General features: G+C 39.1%; 1 protein-coding gene across 1 annotated transcript in view; it reads left to right on the top strand.

The window, feature by feature from the left end:
* Nucleotides 1-23,162, top strand: part of NSD1 (nuclear receptor binding SET domain protein 1) — a 117,311-nt gene that overhangs the window by 43,719 nt on the left and 50,430 nt on the right. Inside the window, exons 3-6 of the mRNA XM_023508620.1 lie at nt 6,342-6,466; nt 10,022-10,292; nt 12,331-12,440; nt 20,656-20,722. Coding sequence (XP_023364388.1) covers nt 6,342-6,466; nt 10,022-10,292; nt 12,331-12,440; nt 20,656-20,722 — 573 coding nt within the window. The remainder of the gene's footprint in view (nt 1-6,341; nt 6,467-10,021; nt 10,293-12,330; nt 12,441-20,655; nt 20,723-23,162) is intronic.

A 23,162-nucleotide genomic window follows, 5' to 3' on the forward strand; every position in this document is an offset into this window, starting at 1 on the left:
GTTGCTGTGAGCTGTGATGCCACGGCACTCTACCCAGGGGGACAGCTTGAGGCTCTGTCTCAAAAAAAAAAAAAATAAATAATTACTTGGGAAAACCTGTCTAATTTTTGGTCATTTCTAAGTCTATTGTCTTACACCAAAAAGTTAAGAAAGTTCTAGTGGCTTTGAGATCTTAATAGTTATATTTAGAGCTCTTTAGGTGTATAATTTGATAACTATTTCAACCTCTAGTATTAATGTTTAAAAATTTTTTTTTTTTTGGATTGGTACCCATAGCACAGTGGTTATGGCACCATGCACATACACCTAGGCGGGGGGATCGAACCCTTCTGGGGCCAGGTAAACAATGACAACTGCAGGTTAGGCACCTCAAGTGGCTAAGGCGCCAGCCACATACACCTGTGCTGGCAGTTCGAATCTAGCTGGGGCCCGCCAAACAATGACAGCTTCAACTAAAAAATAGTTGAGTATTGTGGCAGGCACCGCCAGCTGCTTAGGAGGCTGAGGCAGGAGAATGGCTTGAGCCCAGGAATTGGAGGTTACTGTGAGCTATGATGCCACAGCACTCTATCCAGGGCGACAGTTTGAGGTCTTTCTCAAAAAAGAAAAAACAAAAAAACAATGACATTTGCAACCAAAAAATAGCTAGGCGTTGTGGCAGGCGTCTATAGGAGGCTGAATCAAGAGAATTGCTTAAGCCCAAGAGTTTGAGGTTGCTGTGAGCTGTGATGCCACAGCACTCTACCAAAGGTGACATAGTGAGACTCTGTCTCAAAAAAAAATTTTTTTTCTTTTACTAGATAAAGGATATGGAATAGTATTTTAAATAAAGTAAAAGCTATATTTTTATTACTTAATACTGTGTTCCTAGCACTCTGGGAGGCCAAGACAAGAGGATTGTTTATGCTTAGAGTTGGAGATCATGCTGAGAAAGAGTGAGATGAGACCCCATCTCTATTAAAAAAACATACATATTAGCTGGGTATTGTGGCAAGTGCTGATCATCTCAACACTTTGGGAGGCTGAGGCAGGAGGATCACTGGAGTCCAGGAATTTGAGCTTGTGAGCTAGGCTGTTGCCAGTGCATTCTAGCCTTGGAGGACAGAGTGAGACTCTTGTCTCCAAAAAAACCCATTTAGTATTGTGAAATTATTGCTGTTTAGAGTTCGTAAAATGAACTTAGCTTCTGTATCTTCTCCTAATGAAGGTTATATGGCTTTTTTTCATATGCGTAAAAGAGTTAGACCTTTATGAGGCTTGCAGTACTTGTGACTTTTTTTTTGAGACAAAAAGCCTCACTTTGTTGTCCTGTGTTGTCACAACTCACAGCAACCTCCACTTCTTGGGCTTAAGCGATTCTCTTACCTCAGCCTCCCAAGTAGCTGGGACTACAGGCACCTGCCACAACGCCTGGCTATTCTTTTTGTTGTTGCAGTTGGCATTGTTGCTTAGCTGGCCCTGCACCAGATTCTAGCCCACCAGCCTCAGTGCATGTGTCTAGTGCCGTAACTACTGTACTATGGGTGCCAAGCCAACATGATTAGATTTTTAAAAAGCAGGTGGCCAGAATTCTTTTCAAGTGTGAAACTCAATATGACCATGTGATATAAATCAGTAAACTGTTTGTAAACTGCTTTTCAAACTCACATGGTATGGCTGATTGAGTAGTAGTCTCACTACGTGTCTACCTGATGTTGTGCATAAAATCCCAGTGAGACGTTATTTAACATACAGCCTTGAGCATCCGTAATCTAAATGTCTTACATCCGATGTTCCAAAATCCGAAACAGTTTGGTACTGGCATGATGCAACAAGTGGAAATTCTACTTGTGACCTCATGTGTTAGGTCACAGTCAAAGCACAGGCACATAACACAGTTTATTCATCATCCCAAAGGGAAAAAAGAATATTCTAGCTTTCCATACCTTTGATACATATTCTGTGCATGCTCATATTTCCCCATGCAAGTATGTCCACAAAAGGTAATGAAATTTTTATCGTCTGTAGCATAGAAAGTCAAGCTATAGAGAAACTAGACAGTGGCATAAATATGAAATATTGTATAGAAGAGTATAAGTTTACCATACATGCCCCAAAGACACATACGGGTAAACTGTTTAAGTTCTATGTTGAAAGTGATGAACAGAGGTCAATAAACGATAGAAAAATGCAGCATGAAGCTAAAAATGAAGATCTCAATCGTGTATTGACATTCGGTCCATTAGCACTGTAGTGAACACCTGCAGCTTAATGTTTGCCAATCATGAAACTTGTAAAGATTTGTCATGAACTGAAAACTGAACTAAAATTCATCTATGAATTTTAATCAAACTGATTACAGAAATTTAAGAAAAAATATCGCATTAAAGTTTTCAAGGTTTGTGATGATGAAGCACCTGCTGATCACGAAGTAGCAGAGAAATGCATTACTGAGTTTGCCAGGGTCAGTCGTCACTCATGAAAATCTGACACCAGACAAGTTTGTAATGTTTACGAAACATTAGTGTTTTGGCATTATTGTCCCAGAAGCACACTGACTACAGCTAATGAGATAGCCCCTAGAGAAATTAAGGATGCCAGGGACAGAATTATCTGCTGGGATTTGCTAATGCAGTAGTTATGCCTAAGCGTAAACTTGGTATGGTTGGCAAGGCTGTTTTTAAGGATTTAATTTCTTACCAGTCCATTATTATGCTAACTTTTTTTTTTTTTGAGACAGGGTCTCAAAATATTGCCCTCAGTAGAGTGGTTTGGCATCACAGCTCACAGCAACCTCAAACTCCTAGGCTTAAGTGATTCTCCTGCCTCAGCCTTCCGGTAGCTGGGACTACAGGTGCCTGCCACAATGCCTGGCTTTTTTTTGTTGTTGTTTAGCCAGCCTCAGCGTACGTGGCTGGCATCGTAACCACTGTGGTATGGCCACCAAGCCTGGTTTCACAAATTTTTTGTACCAGCAGTTCATGGCTCACTGCAGGAAAACTGTACTAAATGACTGCTAGATTTTGTTATTCCTTGACCTCTATTTTGTTTATCTTCCAGCTGATTCTACTAAAAATGTTTATGCCATGTGCTTTCCCCCATGTGTAACTTCAGTCATGTATAGAAAATCATTAGATCAATGGAGTGTAAACTTAATATCATTTTCTTGAATAGCATGCAGTGGAGTTTTTTTTTTTTTTTTTTTCTTTTTTTTGAGACAGTCTCACTATGTTACCTTTGGTAGGATGCTGTGACGTCGCAGCTCACAGCAACTTCAAACTTTTGGGTTTAACTGATTCTTTTGCCTCAGCCTCCCATGTAGCTGGGACTACAGACGCTTGCTACAATGCTCCGCTATTTTTTTTTTTTTTTGAGACAGAGCCTCAAGCTGCCCCCTGGGTAGAGTGCTGTGGCATCACAGCTTACAGCAACCTCCAACTCCTGGGCTCAAGCGAGTCTCCTGACTCTGCCTCCCAAGTAGCTGGGACCATGGGCGCCCACCACAATGCCTGGCTATTTTTTGGTTGCAGCCATCATTGTTGTTTGGCGGGCCTGGGCTGGATTCGAACCTGTCACCTTAGGTGTATGTGGCTGGCACCTTAGCCACTTGAGCCATAGGCACCGAGCCAAGCTCCGCTATTTTTTGTTAACAGTTTTCATTGCTGTTTAATAGGCCCGGGCTGGGTTCAAACCTGCCAGCCCCGGGGTATGTGCCTGGCTCCGTAACCACTGTGCTACAGACACCAAGTGCATGCAGTGGAGTTTAACATGAAGAATGCATATGCTGTTGTCAGTATGTGGAACACGTTTGTGTATGCCTGGCACATCCTCTCACCTGTGGCGATGGTTAGTGTTGATGAGGAACAAGGTAGTGACTTTGAAATATTACATACACCAAAAATGGTATCTGACCTTATCACGTATATAAAAAATATACTTTCAGAGTCCATCAGTAACCTGAAAGAAGTACATTGCGAAGGAGTTTTTAGAATTGATAATGAGGTTTCGTTGTTCATTCATTGACTGATGGTGAAATAGCTGAAGTGGTTCTGAATTAAGGTGATTGTGCAAATAGTGATGATGAAGATGGAAGTGTTAATATTGCAAAGTGCCTAGGGATGTCATCAAAATGTGAGATAGGCTCCTTGATGGATTAGAACAGTGTGCCTTTATAACAGAAAAAGAAATCATGCCAGTTTATAAAATGAAAGACATCTCAGACAAAAACTATTAATAAGGCAAATGACACTGTAGGAAACATTTATAGAAGCTATACAGCACAGCACTTCCTTATCCCTAGACTCCTATTTCCTGGTCATTCAACTGTTCTGATTTTTCTTATCACTTAAACAATTAAAATACAGGCTGAGTACCCTGTAGCATAGTGGTTGTGGTGCCAGCCACATACACTGAGGGTGGGGGCTTTCAGCTCGGCCCAGGCCAGCAACACAAGAATGACAACTGCAACAAAAAAGTGGCTGGGTGTTGTGGCGGTCTATGGTCCCGCTGCTTGGGAGGCTGAGGCAGGAGAATCGCTTGAGTCCAGGAGTTGGAGGTTGCTATGAGCTGTGACGCCATGGCAGTCTACCAAGGGCAACCTGGTGAGAATCTGTCTCAAACAAACAAACAAACAAAAAATTAAAATAAAGGTGGAAGGGGAAAGGAGGAGATAGGCAAATTCACACCTAACAGGGACAGTGTATACTCGGATAGAAAAAATTATAACTTTGACTCAAATTGTAAAAAACTCATGCATATGGCTCAAGCGGCTAAGGCACCAGCCCTAGCCACATACACCTGAGCTGGTGGGTTTGAATCCAGCCTGGGCCCACCAAACAAGGAGGGCTACAACCAAAACAATAGCAGGGGGGTGTGGCAGGTGCCTGTGGTCCCAGCTACTTGGGAGGAAAAGGCAGGAGAATTGCTTGAGCCCAGGAGTTGGAGGTTGCTGTGAGCTGTGATGTGATGGCACTCTACTGTGGGCAACAGATTAAGGCTCTGTCTCCAAAAAAAAAAAAACGTCATGTATGTAACCAAAATATTTGTACCCTTGTAACATTCTGAAATTTAAAAAATAAAAATTAAGGGTGGCACCTGTGGCTCTGTTTGTAGGGCGCCAGCCCCATATACCAAGGGTGGTGGGTTCAAACCTGGCCCTGGCCAAACTGCAACAAAAAAATACCTAGGCATTGTGGTGGGCACCTGTAGTTCCAGCTACTCGGGAGGCTGAGGCAAGAGTTGGAGGTTGCTGTGAGCTGTAACACCACAGCACTCTACCAAGGGCGATAAAGTAAGACTCTCTTAAAAATAAATAAATAAATAAAATAAAATAAAAATTAAGAAATATATGGTAGACAGTAACCTTATAATGAAAACACAGCATCCTATGTGCTTATCATTGTTGCTATTGTTTAACAGCTAATTACATGTATTGTAGTGATTCTGCTCTGCTGTTTAGTTATCCTGGGGTTCAGTGCTGTGGTGTCATCATAGCTCACAGCAACCTCAAACTCTTGGACTCAGGTGGTTCTGCCTCAGCTTTCCAAGTAGCTGGGGCAGCTGGTCCCCAGCTTCAACTTTTTTCCTATTTTTACTAGAGACATGGTCTCGTTCTTGGTTAGGCTGGTCTCAAACTCCTGAGCTCAAGCAATCTGCCATCACGGTCTCTCAGAGTACTAGGATCACAGGTGTAAGCCAGTGAACAGATGACACCTTTGATTTTTAATGGTTCAGTGTACATACACAAGCTTTGTTTCATGAATAAAATTATTCAAAATGTTTTATAAAATACTTTTGGGCTATGTGTGTGAGATCCACACATATATTATAAATTTCATGTTTGGACTTGAGCGCCATTTCCAAGTGTCTCTTTATGTATATGCAAATACTTCAAAATCTGAGAAACACTTTAATCTGAAAAACTTCTGATCCCAAGCATTTTGGATAAGGCATACTCAACCTGTGATGTGACTCATGGTATATTTTACCAATTTACCTGATTTATAGTCTGTTTTTATGCTAGACACATATTAGCTTTATTTGTATTTGTGACAGTTAACCTAGGCAGTAGTTTGAATTTAACCTTTTACTTAAGATTGGATGGGCTGTGTGTATGGGTGTGTGCATGTGCAGACATGCATGCACAGTAATAAAAGTCCCTCTATCCACCCTTGCCTTCCTTTTGTGTATGATAAAGCACAGTAAATCATTTGACCACCTTGCATCTTAAGCTAGAGTCTTTTTGCTAGGTAGTTTCCAGTCTGGGTACCTTTGGGAGTATGGGGGTGATTGGGTTTTACATGAAACATTGGGTTTTACTCTAGCTTTTTGGTTAATAACTGAACTTGTTTATCTTCTTTTAGCTGTGCGGTCAGAGAAGAAACGCCTTAGGAAGCCAAGTAAGTGGCTTTTGGAATATACAGAAGAATATGATCAGATATTCGCTCCGAAGAAAAAACAAAAGAAGGTTCAGGAGCAGGTACACAAGGTGTGTTTCAACATTTTAATAATCCTTCACTGGTCCTTTTAGGAGACTATAATTTGGCCTTCAATGCCATATTTTTATGAAATAAATTTCCATAGGTGGGACCTTGCTTTAATTTTTTATCCTTAGCTTCTAGTACCTAGAATATAGTAGTTATTCAGAAAATGTTAAAATGTGTCTATATGTTTTTGTATATACAAAGGATGCCAAAGAAATGTGTACATATACACATTTTAAGAAAGGAAAAATTATGTTAATGTTGTAATACTCTTATACCATAACAAAAGATGAATACATTTGACTTGTGTGACTATAAGAGTACTCAAAGTGGTTACTGTCAGGGTCTAGATACTTCTGATTATAGCAAACTACTGCTTGAGCAGTGTTGACTAGAATGTCCACTTTTATCGCTTGTACATGACATTTCACAACTACCATACATCTCAAACTTAGAATGAATCTGTGCAGTTGATAGGCATGTTGGACACTCTGTTGCATATTCATACTTCTTTGTCCCCGTGCTCACACAATGTTCTCAAAATTCAAATTCCACTTTAAAATGGTCTTGCGCTCCTCCAACAACTGGGCGTCTGTCTTTTTCTTTGGCTATCTTGCCTGTGCCATGTGATGCTAGCATTCATTTTATTAATGCCATCTTTTGAGTGAACGTTATACTATACATTGGTACCATAATTCAATTCAACTTTGAAAAGTAATACATACATAACATCTTTAAAAGTGTATTTATGTGTTTTTAGCATTTCCACTATATTTTTTGTCTTTGTTTTCTTAGAGTATTTAATAACTTAGGAATATTTTTATCATATAAAGTAAAAATATAGGACAAAAATAATCCATACTAGAACCTTTGTAAGTTGACAACTCAAGGGACTGTTACAAACTGGTCAACACACAGAGGTGGTCAACATGAGGAAGTAGGCCTACTGTACTGATCAGTACATGTGGTGCATGTCTGATCTATGAAAATTAGGTCAACTTGAGGCATTCAGTATAGGGAGGTGGTCAACTGTGGAGCTACTGTACATATAGTATGATCCAAATTTTTAAAATATATATGTTGTTTGTCTCTTTAAATTTAGTTTCCTTAAACTGATATTTTTACTACAAAGTAGAGGGCCAAAGGAAGTAGCTCATGCCTGTAGTCCTATCACTTTGGAAGGCTGAGATAGGAGGGTCCTTTGAACTCAGGAGTTCAAAACTAACCTAAGCAACATAGGGAGACTCCCCTCCCATCTCTACAAAAATAGAAAAATTACCTATGGCCCCAGCTACTTGGGAGACTGAGTTGGGAGGATGTCAAGAGCCCAGGAATTTGAGGTTGCAGTGAGCCATGATGGTGCCATTGTACTCTAACCGCAGTAACAAGAGTAAAATTTTGTCTCAAATCAGTGAATAAATGAATGAATGTAAATTAGAGACATTTTGACAGTCTACCTCTATATAATGTACACCTCTAAAAAATAGAAAATTTATGTGAAAACCCCACACTGTACCCCAGAAGTGCATTAATGTACATAGTTACCATTCAATAAAAATTAAAAAAAAAAATAGAAAATTTTCTGTTATAACCAGTTAAAATTAGATCAGTTGATTGAACATTAGCTCATATGCAGATTTCTCCACTTAACCCTTAACTTTTAGTTTATCTACACCAAGCCTAGGACTACAACATTATATGATTGTTATGGTGCTTAAATCTCTTTAAACCCAGAGCAGTCCATATTTTCATTTACCATGTCTATATTTGTAAAGCATGTAGCCCGCTTTTGACATAGAAAATCTATTTTCTAGATTTGGTTTTTTGTTGAGACGTTCTCACTCTTTCACCCTCTGTAGAGTGCAGTGGCATTGTAGCTCACGTAGTAACCTCAAACTCTTGGTCTCACAGAGTGGTAGGATTACAGGTGTAAGCCACCGTGCCCAGTTTACTTTCTAGATTTGCATGAATCCCTCCTCATAGGTGTTCTTTGTTTGGGGTAAGGTAGAACTTAACCTGTTAAAATTATGTTTTGCCTTCTTTGATCAAGAAGCAGTAAACAGAACGTATGTAACTCCTTTGGTTCAAAAAGAATGTCAGGTTCTCCATCAGCAGTTTCTCTGATGATTTTTCAAAAACATCAATTGAAATACTTGCCTAAAACAACAATTTTTCAATAGCTTTTATAAATGAAGACTTTCAGATTGTCTTCCCCCCCTTTGTTTTTATTTTCGTTTTTTTTTTCTCCTGAGACAGTTTTACTATGTTGCCCTTGGTAGAGTGTTGTAGCGTCTCAGCTCACAGCAACCTCAAACTCTTGGGTGCAAGTGATTCCCTTGCCTCAGTCTCCCAAGTAGCTGGGACAACAGGCACCCACCACAAAGCTCAGCTATTTTTTTTGTTGTAGTTGTCATTGTTGTTTAGCAGCCCCAGGCCGGGTTCAAACTCTCCAGCCCCAGTGTTTGTGGCGGGCACCCTAGCCACTGAGCTACAGGCACTGAGCCTTCTCTATTTTTGTTAGCTGACAATCTCATTCATTAACTGAACTCTTCACTCTTCTATAATACTTTACAGGAAGAATTAATGCTTATTTCTTTCCATTAATTACTTGTTTTTGTTTGTTTTTTGAGACAGGGTTTCTCTCTTGCCCCAGTTTAGAATGCCCTGGTAACAGCCTAGCTCCCTGCAACCTGAAACTTCTCATCCTCCTGCCTCAGCCTCCTTGGTAGCTGGGACTGCTTCTACATGTGACTAACTTTTCTATTTTTAATAGATGTAGGGTCTTACACTTGTTCAAGTTGGTCTTGAACTCCTGGGCTCAAGGGATCCCCCTGTCTCAGCCTCCCAGAGTGCTAACATTACAGGCTTAAGCCACTTCACCCAGCCTAGTTACCAATTTTGACAGTAAGGAGTTCGTTAGTAGTTGTAATTGGTGACATTTTAGAAAAGGTTTTTTCCCCTCCATTTGTAGATTATTTTTGTGCAGTTAGGAATGTTTATAGCTTCAGTGTATCTCAGTTAACTGCATGTTTTTCTTTTCATCATGGAGGGTACCAGACTGGACATTTTAACCACTTTTTTTTTTTTTTAAGACAGTCTCAAGCTGCTGCCCTGAGTAGAGTGCTGAGGCGTGATAGCTCACAGCAACTTCCAACTTGGTCTCAAGAGATCCTTTTGCCTCAGTTTTTCTATTTTTGGTAGAGACAGGGTCTTTCTTTTGCTTAGGCAAGTCTCGAACTCATGAGTTCAATTAATCCACCCACCTCAGCCTGCTAGAGTGTTGGGATTACAGGCATGAGCCACTGCGCCCTGCCTTTACCACTTTCTTAAGTGTATAGCTCATTTTGTTTTATGAAGTTTATTTTTCTAGATAACCTCATATATGTAGAATTATATAATGTTTATTCTTTGTGTCTGGCTAATTTCAAGAATGTCTTTAAGGTTTATGCCTGTTGCAGCATGTGTTTAAGAATTTCATTCCTTTTAAAGTGCATTGTTCTTTTAGACACTCAAATTGTAACAATTTTGGTCTGTGGGTTCTATTTTTATTTTGTTTTTAGGTAAGTTCCCGCTGTGAAGAGGAAAGCCTTGTAGCCCGATGTCGATCTAGTGCTCAGAACAAGCAGGTGGATGAGAATAATTTGATTTCAACCAAAGAAGAGCCCCCAGTTCTTGAAAGGGAGGCTCCATTTTTGGAGGGGCCCTTGGCTCAGTCAGAACTTGGAGGTGGACATGCTGAGTTGCCACAGCTGACCTTGTCTGTGCCTGTGGCTCCGGAAGTCTCTCCACGACCTGCCCTTGAGTCTGAGGAATTACTAGTTAAAACACCAGGTAAGGTGGGGATGGGGTTTCAGTATTTAAACAAATGTGATTAGAGGAAGCAGGAAATTTTAGGTGATTTTGATGCAAAGCCAGCATTGCATGTATATACATTAAATTACCCACTTTTGCTTGAAAAATCCCTTGAATTCTGTGTAATTAGATAAAGTTGCTGCCCACAAATTTATTTTTAGCACACTGTCAAGAAGACATATATCTTAAAACTACTTTTTTGATTACATTGTTCTTCTTCTTGATTTTTGATCACCTACTGTGTAAATCTATAATGAGAATAACAAGGTTTAAGGATGGGCACTACTCACTAGAAGAATAAGCACTTGAAACCTGTGCCTCATATATTGGCTCCACTAGTCCCTGTTTTACTTGGGAACTTGTTTAGCCTCTAAACTTGTTTCCTCATCTATAAAATGGAGATCATATATAATAATGTATGCTATTGGATACCTGACACATAGTAAGCAGCTAATCTAAATATTCCCTAGAAGTTAATTACCATTTGCTTTTCTCTTCATCATTCTTAACATACAGGTCTTGTTGGGAGGGTTGAATCTAAATATACCATCTCTCTATCTAAGTCACCTTTTTACTATTTCATATTGTCATTAGCCAAAGAATGGGAAGAATCCTTCTCTTCTGTATCCCTTTAAATTTTGCATATAACCTCAAATTTTGCTTTTGAGGTGTTTTTTTGTTTGTTTGTTTTTTTCTTTTTACATTTTAAAAAACTTTCAGATTATTAAAAGGGTACAATTAGGTTACAGTGTTTGCATTTGTTAGATAAGGTCCCTATTGTAGTTGTGCCCAAATTTTGGATATAACTTTAACATTCCCTACAGAGTTTGTGATATGTTATTCCTTATATAAAAGAAAAGATACCGATTGTGCTTAATCAAGTAAAGGAGAATGAAAATGATTTTTGAAAGAATAGTGAAAATATTTACTGTTTTAATACCTGTTATGTGCCTAACCCTATTATTAGACTCTTTGACATAATACTTAAGAGTATTCTCATAAAGTAAGTAGTATCTTTTTTGGTTTGTTTGTTTTGTTTTTTGAGACAGAGTCTCACTTGGTCACCCTGGGTAGAGTGCTGTGGCATCAGAGCTCATAGCAAACTCAAACTCTTGGGCTCAAGTGATCCTTTTGCTTCATCCTCCCAAGTAGCTGAGACTACAGGCGCTCACCACTATATCCAGCTATATTTTAAGACAGGGTCTCGTTCATGCTCTGGCTGGTCTCAAACTCCTGAGCTGAGGCAGTTGACCCGCCTCGGCCTTCCAGAGTGCTAGGATTGCAGGTGTGAGGCACCCCACCCATCTAAATAAGTATCTTCTATTTATTTTACTCTTTATTTACATAGGGACACAGCAAAAATTATAATCCTCATTCATTTATACCCAGTCCTTACTTTGAATTTTGTCCTTACCACTTAATTAGTTGCAATTGCTATGAAAGTAGTTTCCCCCCTTTGATTTCTCCCTTAGTTATTTTGTGATTTAAAACACACACATAGCCAGCTGTGGTGACTTCATACCTGCAGTCCCAGCACTGGGCTGAGGCAGGAGAGGATTGTTGAAGCTAGGAATTGAAAAAGAGTTTGAAGAACACAGAATCACCATCTCTACAAAAAATTGTAAGGAATGAGCTGGGCATGGTTCAGCATGCCTGTAGTCTTAGCTACTCCAGAGGCTGAGGTAGGAGGATCTCTTGAGGATTGTTTAAATCTAGGAGGTTTAAACTTTACACCAGCTTGGGCGACAGAGCAAGATCCTGTCTCAAACAAATAGATACATACTATACACACATAACACACTGACATAGGAGTATTCATATTAGTTTGTGTATGCATTGAAAATGATTTACTTGTTTTATTTTAGAATAAATAAATTACCATTCTGCCTCTCTTCATAAGATGACAAAGAAAACATCAATATTTTGTGACTCATTTGATGTGGTATATAGATTTTTTTCTTAAAGTTGGCTTGTGCCTAGTTTCTTAATTATCTAATGTAAAATACATGCATTTCAGGAAATTATGAAAGTAAGCGTCAAAGAAAACCAACTAAGAAACTTCTTGAATCCAATGATTTAGATCCTGGATTTATGCCCAAGAAGGGTGACCTTGGCCTTTCTAAAAAGGTATGTTTGTCAATTCTAAAATAATATTTAAACTCAGGAAATAAGGGACTTTTAAAAATAACCTTTTTTGGCTCAGCACCGTCACTCAGTGATTAGGGTGCCAGCCACATACAGTGGGGCTGGCGGGTTCGAACCCAGCCCGGGCCTGCCAAACAAAAATGACAGCTATAGCAACAACATAAAAAAAAATAATAGCCAGATGTTGTGGTGGGTGTCTGTAGTCCCAGCTACTTGGGAGGCTAAGGCAAGAGAATCGCTTAAACCCAAGAGTTTGAGGTTGCTGTGATGCCACGGCCCTCTACTGAGGCGATATAATGAGACTCTGTCTCAAAAAAGAAAAAAAAGTTTTTATAGTTAATAATTATAACATGGATGTACATATTTAGAGAAATGAGTGTTGGCACATATATGTGTTTTGAGATATCCTGTATTTTGGCTGTTCTGTAGTGTGGCCATGTGTTTGAAATAGTTTTAGATTTTGTTTTTAAGTGAAAGTTTTAGAAAGCTTTTAAGATTGTATAAAGTTTGTGTCACAATTTCTTTTCTGAGCTTAAAATCTCTTAACTGACTTCTACTTAATTTCTGTCTTTAAAGCCACTAGCCTATACTCATCCTGTTATTCTGGCTTTGTATTACCTCAGAAAAGAACCAGATCTGCTATAATCTAGGCAGAATTATTTGAATTTAAGTTTATGAGTTTATGGAATTCATGTTTAGTAGCTGAGAAAATATCATTAAATAGTGGGTGGTACATGTGGCTCAAAGGAGTAGGGTGCCTGCCCCATATGTCAGAGGCGGCAGGTTCAAACCCAGCCCTGGCCAAAAATTGCAAAAAAAAAAAAAAAAAAAAAAAATCATTAAACAGTGTATAGGAATAGGAAATTAAGTTTTAATTCTATGTATAATGAATAATGGCTAACTACAAATTCCTTAGAAAACATCCTGATCCCCTTATATGTAAAGAGTAAGTCAGGTTATATGTTAGGAATTCAATTGTAGAATGCATAGGTTTCCTATTGAAAATTTTTTTCCTTTGAAGAAAAAAATACATTTAAATCATGAATAATTTGAGTTTTGGGGCTTCCAACCATACTTAATTACAGCAGTCTTCTGTGCTTCTCATTCTATTTTAAGGGCCATAGCTTTTGCTTTTGTTAAATACTCCCCATATAGTTTAATAAAATTGTAAATTTTTTTTTTTTTTTTTTTTTGAGACAGGGCCTCAAGCTGTCCCCCTGGGCAGAGTGCCGTGGCATTACAGCTCACAGCAACCTCCAACTCCTAGGCTCAAGCGAGTCTCCTGCCTCCGCCTCCCAAGTAGCTGGGACCACAGGCGCCCGCCACAACGCCTGGCTATTTTTTGGTTGCAGCCGTCATTGTTGTTTGGCGGGTCTGGGCTGGGGATTCGAACCCGCCACCTTAGGTGTCCGTGGCTGGCACCTTAGCCGGTTGAGCTTTAGGCGCCAAGCCTAAAATTGTAAAGTTTATTTGTGTTTTATACCTTATTTTTTAACAAAAGCATATTGTTTTTTTGTTTGTTTGTTTGTTTGTTTTGGCCGAGGGACAGGCTTGAACCCACCACCTCCTACTATTTTGAGCCATAGGTACCGCCCAACAACAGCATACTTTCTAATTTTTTTCTTAAAGCAGCCGTCTGACTTAGATTTATTAATTATTGTAGACTACATCTCCTGTCCTCTGAACTTTCTTTGCAATTTGCATAACCTTCAGTGACTGTCTTCATCTCTTAAACTCAGCCATTCTCTCATTGAACCCTATGCTCTTAATAAGCCTGTGGTAACTTTCTTCTGTAGCACTTTCCCTCTCTGTCTTACTCAAACACCGTAGCCATTTAGCAAGATGGTTGGAAGAGGTAGATGAGTAGAGAAGGAAAATTAGCATTCATTAGACTATTTTTGAGGATGGAAGTGACTCTTGGCAATAAGGTGATGAACTTAATAGTATTGTGTAAGGTGAGTCACACACAGGAGGCTGCTGCTGGAGATGAGGTGTAGATAAATTACAAGAATGTATTCAAGTGAATGAGTTAATTCTCAGTGGTTTTGAAACTAAATTACTTTAATAATTGTGTTCATTTGTGTAACCTTTCTCTGTCACGTGCAGTTCAAATCTAAAATGTGACCTGTTATGTTTGTGGGCTGATTTTTTTCCAAAGGGGATAAAAAATGCCATTTAATATATTTACTTAGAAAAATAATAGTTTTATGTATGCAAATATATCCTAGAAGTTTTAAATTGAGATGTAATTTGTATCAATAAAGTACATATATCTTAATTGTTCTGTTCAATGACTTTAGATAGTATACCATGTCACTACCACCCAAACTATGTATCATCTATAGTCATCGCCCTGGAAAGTTGTTTTTTGTTTTTTTGTTTTTTTTTTTTAACCTCTTTTCAGTCCTTTCACCACTCTTGTGCAAAGGAAATGTTTTCTTCTCTTAACTGTAGATTAGTTTTGATTACTTATAGACATCAGTATGATTTGTTTTATTCTGGACTCTTCTCTACATTGTTGAGATACATCCACAGTGATGTTTGTTCCTTTTCATTGCTGTTTACATCTATGTTTTCATTGCTATTTACTCCTATGTTTTAATTCCTATGATTGTATCGCAGTTTGCTTTTCCCTTCTCCACTTGATGCACCTTTGGGTCTTTTCTCATTTTAGGAGTTTTAATCATAAGGCTGGTGTATTTTTTTCAAGTCTCCTTGTTGGGGATTGTTTTAATGCATTTTATCTGCATGTAACAATACCACAGACTGAGCAGTCTGTAAACATAAATGTTTTTGCTCACATTTCTGAAGCTCTGGAAGTCTAAGGTCAAGGGACCCTCATTTGGTGTGGTTCTTCTTGCTTTATTATTATCACAGAGCAGAAAGTGAAAGGGGAAGAGAGCATGCTCTTTTGGGAGAGGGAAGAGGACCATAATTATCTTTTTTTATATGGAATCTACTCTTGCATAAATGACATTAATCCATTCCTAAGGATAGAGCCCTCATCACTTCTTTTTTTTTTTTTTTAATTGAATGGTAACTATGTACATTAATGCACTTCTGGAATACAGTGTGGGGGTTTTCACACACAATCCGAAATACTTCCATCAAACTGGTTAACATAGCCTTCATGTCATTTTCTTAGTTATTGTTTTAAAACGTTCACATTCTACTCTTAGAGCCCTCATCACTTTAAATGTCCCACCACTCAGCACTGATCGATTAAGGATTAATTTTCTAACATGTAAACTTTATATGAGTACAGAACCTCATAGCATACACATATTATTTTTCTTAGTATAAAAACTTAGAATTGCTACTTTTGTATATGTTAAATTTTCAGTTAACTCCAAAGTGGTTTTGCTACTTTATATTCCCCTAGCGATATATGAGAGTTCTAGGTTTTCCACATCTTTACTAACATTTGATTTGTGAGTCTATTTATTTATTTACTTGTTTGTTTGTTTGTTTTTGAGACAGAGTATCACTATGTCACCCTGGGTAGAGTGCTGTGGCGTTACAGTTAATAGTTGGGCTTAAGTGATTCTCTTGCCTTAGCCTCCCCAGTAGCTGGGACTACAGGTACCAGCCACAATGCCTGGCTATTTTTTGGTTGCAGTTGTCATTGTTGTTTAGCAGGCCCAGGATGGGTCGAACCTGCTGAGCTACAGGCACCAAGCACGTTTATTTTTTGAGACAAGATCTCACTTTGTCACCCTCATAGAGTACACAGCAATCTCAAGCTCTTGGGCTTAAGTGATTCTCTTGCCTCAGCCTCCCAAGTATCTGGGACTACAGGTGCCTGCCACAAAGCCTGGCTATTTTTAGAGATGAGATCTGGCTCTGGTTCAGGCTGGTCTCTAACTCTGGCTTCCCCTGCCTCTGCCTCCCGAGTGCTAGGATTACAGGCATGACCCAACCAAGCCTGGCTTCATCAGTCATTTTAAATCTAGCTTTTTTGGTGGATGTGAAATGACATCACATTATGATTTCAATTTGTATTTCTCTGATGGTTAGTGATGTGCTTATAGTATGTGCTTAATGGCATTCTTATATCTTTGTGAATTCACTTGAAATATATTTCTGAATAGGCTTTATTATTTTATACTTAATTTTTTTTTTAAAGGAGTGCTTTATATATTTGTTTGTGTTTCTGGGTGTTACATACAGGTCTTTGTTCCATCTTGAAATTTGAGATGGAATTTTGAAGTTAATTTTTTCCCCATATTGCTATCTAGTTGTTCCAAGTATCATTTGCTAACAAATCTCTAATATCTATCTCTTCCTCTCTCGGTCTCTCAATATTCCTTTTTTTTTTTTTTTTTTTTTAACAGACAGTGTCTTGCCCTGTCCATTGGTTAGATTGCAGTGGTGTGATCATAGCTCAAACACCCGAGCTGTGAGCCATCCTTCTGCCTCACCTTCCCATGCACCTGGGACGATAGACGTGCACCCCTGTGCCCAGCTAAGTTTTCTGTTTTTTATAGAGACAGGGTCTTCCTGTTGCTTAGGTGAGCTCCACTGTCACCCTCCCAAAATACTAGGTTTACAGGCATGAGCCTCTGTAGCCAGCCCTTACCTCTTTTTAAGTTTTTTTGAGACAGAGCCTCAAGTTGTCGCCCTGGGTAAAGTGCTATGGTATCACAGCTCACAGCAACCTCCAACTCCTGGGCTTTAAGTGATTTTCTTGCCTCAGCCTCCCTAGTAGCTGGAACTACAGGTGCCCGCCACAACGCCTGGCTATTTTTTTATTGTAGTTGTCGTTGTTTGGCAGGCCACGGCTGGATTCAAACCCGCCAGCTGTGGTGTATGTGGCTGGCGCCTTAACTGCTTGAGCTACAGGTGCTGGGCCTCTTTTTAAGTTTTAGATAATACTTAGTAACTCTCTGATGCTGTTGAATTTTTGTTTTTGGGGGGGAAGGTTGGCATTATATTAAGCACGAAAGCAAGAGAAAAACCAGTATTGGTGATGGCTAGCCCCAGACTGTGCTGGAAAGTGGCTTCTTACCTGTTTTAGGAGTCACTCATGCCATCTGACCTTATATGTGCCATTGTTGAGGTCCTCATTACTCTAAGGTATATTTTGTCATAAAATTGAAGCTAAATGTATTTACTTCCACTTTGGGACTAGATCATGAGTTACCAGGTAGACCAGTATCTCTGGATTAATCAATAAGTTAGAAAGGGAGGGATTCACTGTTGAGTTAGTACCTTAACGGTACAGTGGCTTGCATCAATATGGTGGCCTCATGGATCTGGAGTTGAAAAAGACCTTCAGAGACCTTCAAGCCAACATTATTAACATGTAACAGAAGGTAAATTGCGCAGACATACAGATCGAATTTTACAGATAGATTATTTACATTTTACAGATAAATTATGACTTTAGTAGATGAAACTAACATATACGAAGGTATAGGAACAATGTTTATTCTTCAACTAAAAGGTGGTAATTCACAACCAGCTGTTAGAGAAACATAGGAAAGCAGAAGAGAAAATTAAGGAACTAGAACAGAAAAAATCCTAACAAGTGGAGAGTTGTTAGAGCTGAGAACTACATCTGGGAGATGTTAATGGCATAAAGGACCCAGTATAAAGCCTCCAGGGGACGTTCTTCCTCCATACCTCTGCTCTGATGGACATTTTATCTGGATGGCGTAGCACCTCTCATTTTCTACATCATCCTGAGCCCCTTTCAGATCCTAATCCTACAGTTGTCATCCTTGCTCTGCCTGCCATCCTACTTAGACATTCTTCCTTCCTGGGGTGAGTCACAAACTCCCAGGAGAGGGAAGATGTGAGCCAGGAAGCTCTCCCTGAGCCTCCCACTACATACACTGATCAGACCAAAAAAAAATCATCTGCCTCCCCCTACAGAAAGTAAGGTAGTTTAATGCACATCCACAGCAGACTAGATGTAAAGTAAGTTACTGGCATCTTGCAAGGCACTTATATTAAGTTCATGGCCTTTTTCATTCTAAGCAGAACAGATTTTTATTCATATAGTATGATTTCTTATCTACTATTGTTTCTGTCTTATTTTATAAAACTGACAAGACAAGAAGAAAGTTTCCTACATTGTTACCTGACTGTGATTGTGAGAACATTTGAATTCTTTTGTTTCAGTGCTTTTGACAGTTAAAGAATTATATTTTTAAATTAAATTATCCATTTTTTTTCTTTCCTGGCATAAAGTATCCCTCTGTCACCCAGGCAAGAGTGCAATGGCATCGTTATAGATTACTGGGCTTTAATGATCCTTCTGCTTCTGTCCCTGAAGTAGCTGAGAGTACAGGTGTTTGCTACCATGTTGGGCTATTTTTTTCTATATTTAATACAACTTACTCAGGCTGGTCTCAAGCAATCCTCCTGCCTCAGCTTCCCAAAGTGCTAGGACTATAGGCATGAGACAACTCGGAGCCTAAGAAATTTTCAACTTTTTAAATTTTTTACTGAAGGTCTTACTTTATTGGCCAGGCTGTAGTGCTGTGGCACTATCATTGCTCAGTGTAACCCTGAATTCCTGGGCTCACATGATCCTCCTGCTTCAGCCTCCCAAAGCTAAGACCACAGGTGAGCACCACCATGCCCGACTAAATTCGGGGCAGTAGTAATGGGGTACTAACAGAGTAGTACTAAATGGGTGGTAACAGAGTCTCATTTTATTGCCCAGGTCAATCTTAAAATCCTTATCTCTAGCATCCTCCCACATTAGTCTCCTTAAGTTTAGAAATTAATAGGTGTGAGCCACCGAAACTAGTCCAGTGTACTATAAAATTGGTTATCTAAAGGATATATATGCTGTTCATCTTTAAATTATGCAAATCTATTTTGAGACTTTGTCTAGGAGTTCTCTTTAACTTGCCACCTAACATTTGCTTCTTTTATTAGCCACGATAAGACTTTTTTTTTTGAGACATAGGTATCACTATGTCACCCTTGGTATACATCACAGCTCACAGCAACCTTAAACTCTTGGGCTTAAGCGATTCTCTTGCCTCAGCCTCCCAAGTAGCTTGGACTATAGGCACCTGCCACAATGCCCGGCTGTTTTTTTTGTTGTTGTTGCAGTTGTCATTATTATTTTAGGTCGCCTGGGCCGGGTTCGAACCCACCAGCCTTGATGTATGTGGCTGGTGCCCTACCCACCGAGTTACGGGCACCACCCTTGATTAGGCTCTTTTTTTTTTTTTTTTTTTTAAGAGACAAGAGTCTTATTTTATCGTCCCTCGGTAGAGTGCTATGGCATCACAGCTCACAGCAACCTCCTAACCTTGGGCTTAGGTGATTCTTTTGCCTCAGCCTCCAGAGTAGCTGGGACTACAGGCACCCACCACAATGCCTGGCTATTTTTTTGTTGCAGTTTGGCTGGGCCAAGTTTGAACCCACTACCCTCAGTATATGGGGCCGGCACCCTACTTACTGAGCCACAGACACCGCCTTGATTAGACTCTTGATGTCTGAATATTATGTTTTTAGAAAACTTTTTTTTTTTTGCAGTTTTTGACCAGGGCTGGGTTTGAACCCACCACCTCTAGCATATGTGGCCAGCGCCCTACTCCTTTCAGCCACAGGTGCTACCCTGAATATTATGGGGTTTTTTTGTTGTTGTTGTTGAGTTTTGGCTGGGGTTGGGTTTGAATCCACCACCCTCGGTATATAGGATAGGGCTGGCACCCTACTCACTGAGCCACAGGCGCCGCCCAATTATGTTTTAAGATTTAATGTTGCTTTCATTTAGATTTATGTTTAAACCACTTCAGTTAGAAAGACATTCCATGTTTTTTTAGAGCTATTTAATTCAGAATTCATGAAGTAAATAAGTCTGTGTTAAATCTAAAGGCTATAAATAAGTTTTAGGAAGGTGGATTTTAAATTTAAGGGTGTGGTGAATAGAACTGAGCACGAGACTTTTGGTGAACTTTTTTTATTTGATGCTTTTCCTCTTTAAGTTTGTTTTCAACCCTTTGCTATTATCAAACCTAAAATATACATTATATTTTATAATGCTACTCTTCTCTGTATCATTCCGATTTTAGTATATGTGGTGCTGACGTGAGCATAATATACTGTTCTTTTAATTGCCACAACCAGCCAGGATTCCTTATCTGGTGGTGTAGAAAATACAAACTTTGGCAAGTGAAGAGTTTATTTCTATTTCTCTGCAAACCATGTTTTTTTTTTTACTTATTCATAGTGTTATGAAGCTGGTCGCTTAGAGAATGGCATTGCTGATGCATCTCGTTCAAAAGAGTTTGGTGGAGGTAAATATTTTTGATTTTTTAAAAATAGATTTAAATAAAGTAATGCAAAGGGAAACTTTGTCCATTAACTAGAACAATTATGTGTGTAAACCGTACAAGCACGGTATAAGTACTTAGACATAATTACTCCAAAGTATGTTATCTGAATTTTGTGGTCGCTTTTAGGCTTTACACTGTAATCCAGTAAATGAAATTATATTTGAGTAAGGAAGTTTTGGAACAGTTGAGAAAAATCAGTTCTTTAATTTTCTTACTAGTCTCTTTAGACGACTTTATTAATTTCTTGGTTTGATTTAATTTTTATTTCTATAGGACAGAAAATCAGAAACTGGGTTGAAAGGAAAATGTTATGTCATTTGAGCCAGTCCTTTACAGACAGTCTTAGTTTCTTTTATCACATCTATGACCTATAACCAGTTGGCATATATTTGAAAATCGAGATTACATTTGAGCCTGTGTTGTCTTATAAGAGCTGGGGAATATATGTCTCCAGTAGAACCTGTCTCCTGGAATTTCTACTTGGTGACTTTGGTTCTATTCGCAGGAGAAGTGGGAGTTCTTTTTTTTTTTTTTTTTTTTTTTTGAGACAGAGTCTCACTTATGTTGCCCATGGTACCTGTGGCATCCATACTCATATCAACCTCAAACTCTTGGGCTTAAGGGATTCTTTGTCTCAGCCTCCCTGGTAGCTGGGAGTATAGGTGCCCGCCACAATGCCCGACTGTTTGTTTCTTGTAGTTGTCCTTATTGTTTAGCAGGCCTGAGCTGGGTTCAACCCACCAGCCCCTGTGTATGTGGCTGACACCCTAACCACTGCACTACAGGCACCAAGCCGAAGGAGTTCTTAATTCAATAATAGACACAACAGTCATAGATGAAACATTTGCTCTACCAATTATTTTGGTTGTCTGTTAGCACTGTTTCACCTAAAGCACTCCAGAAAGTTAGGATGTTCTCTATGTTATCCCTGTTTTATAGAAGAAACATGAAAATGACCAATGTACCAGGGTCAGTGAATTGTATAGCCTTGGCCAAATTTATTGCTACCCTTTCTGTCTTGTTATCCATCCCAGATTTTCTCCATGCCAGTCTTATCACTTTGTTCGTCTGAAGGTGCTATTTACTGATTCATGGTATTCTTGAAATATTATCTCATATTTTAGTACACTGTATCAGAGGTGGTCTGCTAGTAAAGAATATCATGGGAAGGATATTTCACATCGTCTTAGATAGCATACTTCTTTTTTTTTTTTTGGAGACAGAGCCTCAAGCTATCCCCCTGGGTAGAGTGCCATGGCATCACGCTCACAGCAGCCTCCAACTCCTGGGCTCAAGCGAGTCTCCTGCCTCAGCCTCCCAAGTCGCTGGGACTACAGGCGCCCGCCACAACGCCTGGCCATTTTTTGGTTGCAGCCATCATTGTTGTTTGGCAGGCCCGGGCTGGGGATTCGAACCCGCCACCTTAGGTGTATGTGGCTGGCGCCTTAGCCACTTGAGCCACAGGCGCCGGGCCAGCATACTTCTTTTAATGTGACACATGATTATTAAATTTTCTGAGAAGTAAATTTAGCAGTGTGTTAGCTTATGTTAACTATGTTAACAGTGAAAATCCTATAGGTTGGTTAGTTTGTTTGCTTTTATTTATTTATTTTGAGACAGAGTCTCATTATGTTGCCCTCGGTAAAGTGCCGGGTTCAAACCCACTAGCCTTGGTGTATGTGGCTGGCGCCATAACCACTGTGCTACAAGCGGCAAGCCTGTTTGCTTGCTTTTAAAATAAACCACTTTCAAAATAGTACCTCTTTTCCTATGTTTTATATTTCAGTTCTTCTGTAAAATCTACAACAGACTTTTTATGTTATAAATTTTATCTTAAGTTTTCCAGCTCATGATAATTTTGAACCTTTCTACTACCATCCTATTATCTTTTCTTTTAGTAACTTTGATAGCATAACTTCTCCATCCTGAATGGGCAGTTAAAAGAGAGATCATTGAGGTAGTCTTCCAAACTGTAGACTTGCATTGACACCAAGCATAAATATCCTAGAATATTTTATGAAATGCCTCTTTAAATTCCTCTTGGCGTTTCTATAAGAAAGAGTTGAAATGTGTTAAATTGAAAATAGGGGTGATGGACTAGAATTTTCTTCTTAATATACCAGATGAGACAGTACATTCATTTTATTTACTGGATGTTCAGTGACCACCAGTTCATGAATGTCCTTTAAACTACGAAATATCTTCAAGGATAACCTCCTCCACTCCAATAAGCCAAACTGTATATATTTTTCAACTCTTCATCTTAATCCTTAAATCATAAGGTAATATATCTTTTTTATTTTTTATTTTTTTGAGACAGAGCCTCAAGCTGTCCCCCTGGGTAGAGTGCTATGGCATCATAGCTCACAGCAACCTCCAACTCTTGGGCTCAAGCGAGTCT

The sequence above is a fragment of the Otolemur garnettii genome, unplaced genomic scaffold, assembly GCF_000181295.1.
Source record: "Otolemur garnettii isolate 467f Iridium unplaced genomic scaffold, OtoGar3 scaffold00261, whole genome shotgun sequence".
Taxonomy (NCBI): Eukaryota; Metazoa; Chordata; class Mammalia; order Primates; family Galagidae; genus Otolemur; species Otolemur garnettii.